Source organism: Porites lutea, chromosome 3 (genome assembly GCF_958299795.1).
Source record: "Porites lutea chromosome 3, jaPorLute2.1, whole genome shotgun sequence".
NCBI lineage: Eukaryota > Metazoa > Cnidaria > Anthozoa > Scleractinia > Poritidae > Porites > Porites lutea.
The window spans coordinates 37,489,281-37,493,548 of NC_133203.1; the positions used below are offsets into that span (position 1 = coordinate 37,489,281).

General features: G+C 36.9%; 1 protein-coding gene across 1 annotated transcript; it reads right to left on the reverse strand.

The window, feature by feature from the left end:
* Positions 1 to 394: 394 nt before the first annotated feature.
* LOC140931067 (uncharacterized) lies at positions 395 to 1,777 on the reverse strand. The gene has a single exon (XM_073380809.1). It carries the CDS (start codon positions 1,775 to 1,777, stop codon positions 1,136 to 1,138), a length of 642 nt encoding a protein of 213 aa, XP_073236910.1. The 3' UTR covers positions 395 to 1,135.
* Between the last annotated feature and the right edge of the window lie 2,491 nt (positions 1,778 to 4,268).

The window sequence follows — 4,268 nt, forward strand, 5'->3', positions numbered from 1 at the left end:
GACTGGACAAATACTATATCAAATGCCCCACGTCTACCTGTTCCCCTGTGTTTAACATTGACAGGTCATAACAACAGAACAGTTGCATTGTGAGTTCAGTTTAACAAACAATTTTATTTGAAAATGAACAACTTTAAATTATACATGTCAGACAAGTTCAAACAGTCAATAAAATAGATACATAGATTAATTTAATTAACATGTCAGAAGCGTCTTAGCCAGTTAAAATCCCTTACTAATCAGGGGACACTAATTTTAATACATCTTAATTCAGATCTGTCCACGCAAAGTGACCACTAAAGCCTGAATCAATAACAAACCCAGCCACTTTAGTCCGATTGTCGTTAATGGCTCATTAAAATAGAGCTGATTAAAAACCAAAATATGTCTGTAGCTGCATGATTTTTGTGACCAGTTTCTTCAAGCATCATTCTTATTCAGTCCACACACTGGCTTCAGAATGTGTTTTCATACAAATTGAAGATATGCTTTTTCAAAGATAAATGAAAGCCTCAACAATAAAACATGTTATTTTTAGAAACATTGCTTTCTTTTCTGTGTGGAAACTTTTTCAACAAATTAAATTGTGCATATTTTGTGACTGGGATGAATTAGTGATAATAAATGCTGACCCATTCAGTAAGGTAAACATTACAAACTAATGTCTTACACTGGTGCCTGCAATCTCTAGGACACTTGCTTTTAGCAACAGAACTCTATCCATAATATCCTTTGGATGTCTTGCCTTTTGAGTACATTTTCTAAACTGCTACTTAGCTAAACCAGATAAAATTTTTCCTTGTTTGACACTTTCATGGATGAGCGACAAGAGGTTATCACTGCAAAAGTAACAGCTTGTGTCTGTGGAATCTGCCTTCTGCAATCCACAATAGCAGTAACTCGAATCATTGAAAATCCTGGGGGGTATGTAAACACTTTTGCTTGGGGTATAGGAACAAGGCTCATAGCCTTGTTCTGGTAACCATATTAGCATGACAAATTCATGCTTGAATATTTCTTGCCACCTCTGCTGGTGTGTGGTGTTTACACTTAACCTGTGCAATGCAATATGTTTTGCTTCCCTTCCCTCCATTGTGACTGTCAAAAGGCCCTGCTTGTAGATGTCATAAACTTGCTAAGCATGCACAGGCAAAACATGCCCAATTGTCCAAATAGTTGGATTTACTGCAGTTGGTAAGAACATTGCATTGGCTCTGTAACATTCTTCTGCTAAGGATTTCAGTTTAGTAAGATCTGTTTCCTGGACTTCAAATCTGTTAAATATTGAACAACAGTCCCTTAATCTGATCCCAACGTAAACTAATGTCAACACCGTCTGTCTTTGCTTCTTACTGTCTCCCTCCCTGCTTAACACCTTTATGAGCCTCATAAAATTGTGGCAAAAAGACCGTGATTCCTTCCCTGTAAAACGGTACTGCAAATCCGCCTGTTTTCTTTGGGTTTCGTCAAACCATTTCTTTACTTTTGTGGCTAAACGTTTTGCCTTAACCTCATACTGAAGGGCAGTTACCATATTTGCAAAGCAACTGTCTTCTGGTACATCTGAAAATGTTTTTTGTGATGGCAGTATGTTTGATTTTCCAATGGATTCCTTCAAAAAGGCTTTAAAAAAGTATTGCCAAGCATTATTTTTCAAATGCATTGGTTCCACATGGGCATTGTCAATGAGTTTTCCAACTAGAGGAGTGAACTCTTGCCTGCTTTTTTGACGAGCGATGAATTCAGTCACTTTTGACCTTTTTGTTTTGGCAGACATGGGTTTTCCCTGGAGTGAAATCTTAAATTTTTAAACACTTTCAGCTACCTTAACCCTTTGTTGAAAAGGCCATGGCTTCCCCTACATGAAGCATCACTTCCAAAGCTTCCTTGCAAGTCAGTGTAATCATTTTTGCTTCCATTACCAAATGAAGAAAAGTAGGTTGCTGCATTAGAAAGCTCCCAGCCAAGCATAGCCAGCATCTTCATATCATTGGGTAGCTCTTTAAACCTAAATGTTACATGCAAATCATTTATTTTAAACACCTTTCCCTCCAAGTTTACTATTTGTTTACATGCTGCTTGAACATACTTTTTGACCACCAATGAAGATTCCTCACAATTAGCCCCAAATATCAAAAAGTTGTCAGAACTGGAGGCTACCCTTTTCCCTGTATTTAAAAAGCTGATCAGGAATGAGCAGGCAGTCTCATTCTTACCGAGAGGGCACCCATCCCTTCCGAATGCTATTAGGAAAGTACCTTCAGTCTGTCTTTGCGTGAATTTTGCACTTTTAAATAAAATCTTGCCAATCTAGGTAGATATTCCCTTAAATCTCTATAGCATCCACTGGTGTTTTCATCCTCTATGTATGGAGCAAATTCATCCCTGATTGAATAGATTGTCCCAATATCAATTTTATTTACTTCGTTCACGAGGGAACTATGTGTGAGCAACTTTGGTATGGGACACTTTGGCATGAATGTAATGGCTGTTTTCCCACCTCGCTTCTTTCCACCATACTTCATAGTGGATGCCACTCTAACAGCCTGGTATTTACGTTTGCCCATTACACCACCAGTATAGTATGTAGCTATGCTTCTTAATATATTATCCCTAGAATTTTGAAAGGCTTCTCGTCCCTGTTTCTGCTTTTTTTCACTTATGTACTTTGATACTTTAGCATTAGATAATACATAGTTTCCTAGTTCACTAGTCTTGCATCTTTTTTGGAGAGTGTCAAAGAGACCATCAAGTGCAGGTCGTTTGTTACTCTTAGTAGCTCCATGTATCTGTGATGCTTGCGCAAATGTTTCAGTGTTTCTTCTAAGAGATGTTTGTGATGTGTAACTTGGATTTTCAAGGGCTGTTGGTGATCGCACTCACTTCTCCCCTGAAAATAAAATGATAGCATTATTATTAACACTTTTAATACGCTAAAAATAATGTAATTAACATTTCTAACTTCTAATAACCTACTAAGGTGTGTATGCAGATACTCTTTTTGAGAAAACTAAAACATTTTGTAATGGTTCTTTCTAAACACAGTTTTCTCATGAAAGTTTTTAGTCAACTACATTATTAAATAAAATAACATTATTCAGTCAATACAAAAAATCAAATTACATCCTAGTATAATATAACGACACAAATGTTACCTTTGTGATTAATTGTGCTTTTAGCCCAGCAGACAAACTTTCAGATGTTTTTTTTAGTTCATTTACCTGGGAAATGACAAGAAATAATTACATGTAGTTTACAAATTCTCATTAAACTCTTCTTCTCCAATTACAATAAAACCTCATGAGATTATGTAGACAATTTACCACCTGATAATATTTCATTCAGCGGTACAAATCACAATCAAATCAAATAAGATGGGGATAAAATTTGGGATTTCTGCTAATTTCAACATGATTTTTTTAATGTAACATCGATGATTCCTGTGTTTATTAAAGTTGAGGATAAAGGTCAAAATACCGGTACTATGTAATTTTAAGCTTTTAGCATATTCAATTTAATTAACTCGCAAAATAAGCTTACCTTCTCATTCAACCTGCAAACCTTCTGTTGCTCAACTTTTATTTCTGAAAGGGCACTTGCCTTTTCCTCGGCCAGCTGAACCGCAAGGTTATGCTTGACTTTCATAAAATGACCGACAGCCAAGCGCTTGTGTATTCTAGGCATGTTTCCGTCGTCGCGCCCTGTGGCCAACAAACTCCGGATACAAGTAAACCGCTGCAAATCAATCCCATGTTTACAATATCATGAGGATACGAGACCTAGTGCGTGTTAAATATTGACGATTTGCTTTGGTTTCTTCTAGTAACTCCGTCATTGGTCTTTTTCTCTTTTCGTTCATTTCTTTTCCTTTAGTAAGATGACAAATATGTCCATTCCACCAGCAGCCATGGAACTGAAACACTGTTTGCGAAGGACTGTGAAAACCATTCACTGGTATTTTTCTTTCACCAATGTGTTTTCTGTATTGTTCATTTGGTGGCGTATAAAAATTCCTCCTTCATGTGCCTTCCACTCTAACCACTCGGTTGCCATCCTGGAAGAACTTTCTCTCTGAAGCCAGTTTCTCTCAGCATCTTGTCAATGATCCGGTGGGCATATCTTGCATGATGGCCCATAGATATAATAAAGCATTGGCATCGTATCCAACAATCTTTTGACAGGTTTTTGCTTGTTTTCCTTGATCTTCCATTTCTTTTTCTCTGATTTTGGTTTTTCCCACCTCGTGGTATTGATGAAAGATGATACTA

What these genes read in the sequence shown, in the direction of transcription:
- LOC140931067 (XM_073380809.1), bottom strand. Translation starts at nt 1,777, where the DNA reads ATGTCTGCCAAAACAAAAAGGTCAAAAGTGACTGAATTCATCGCTCGT.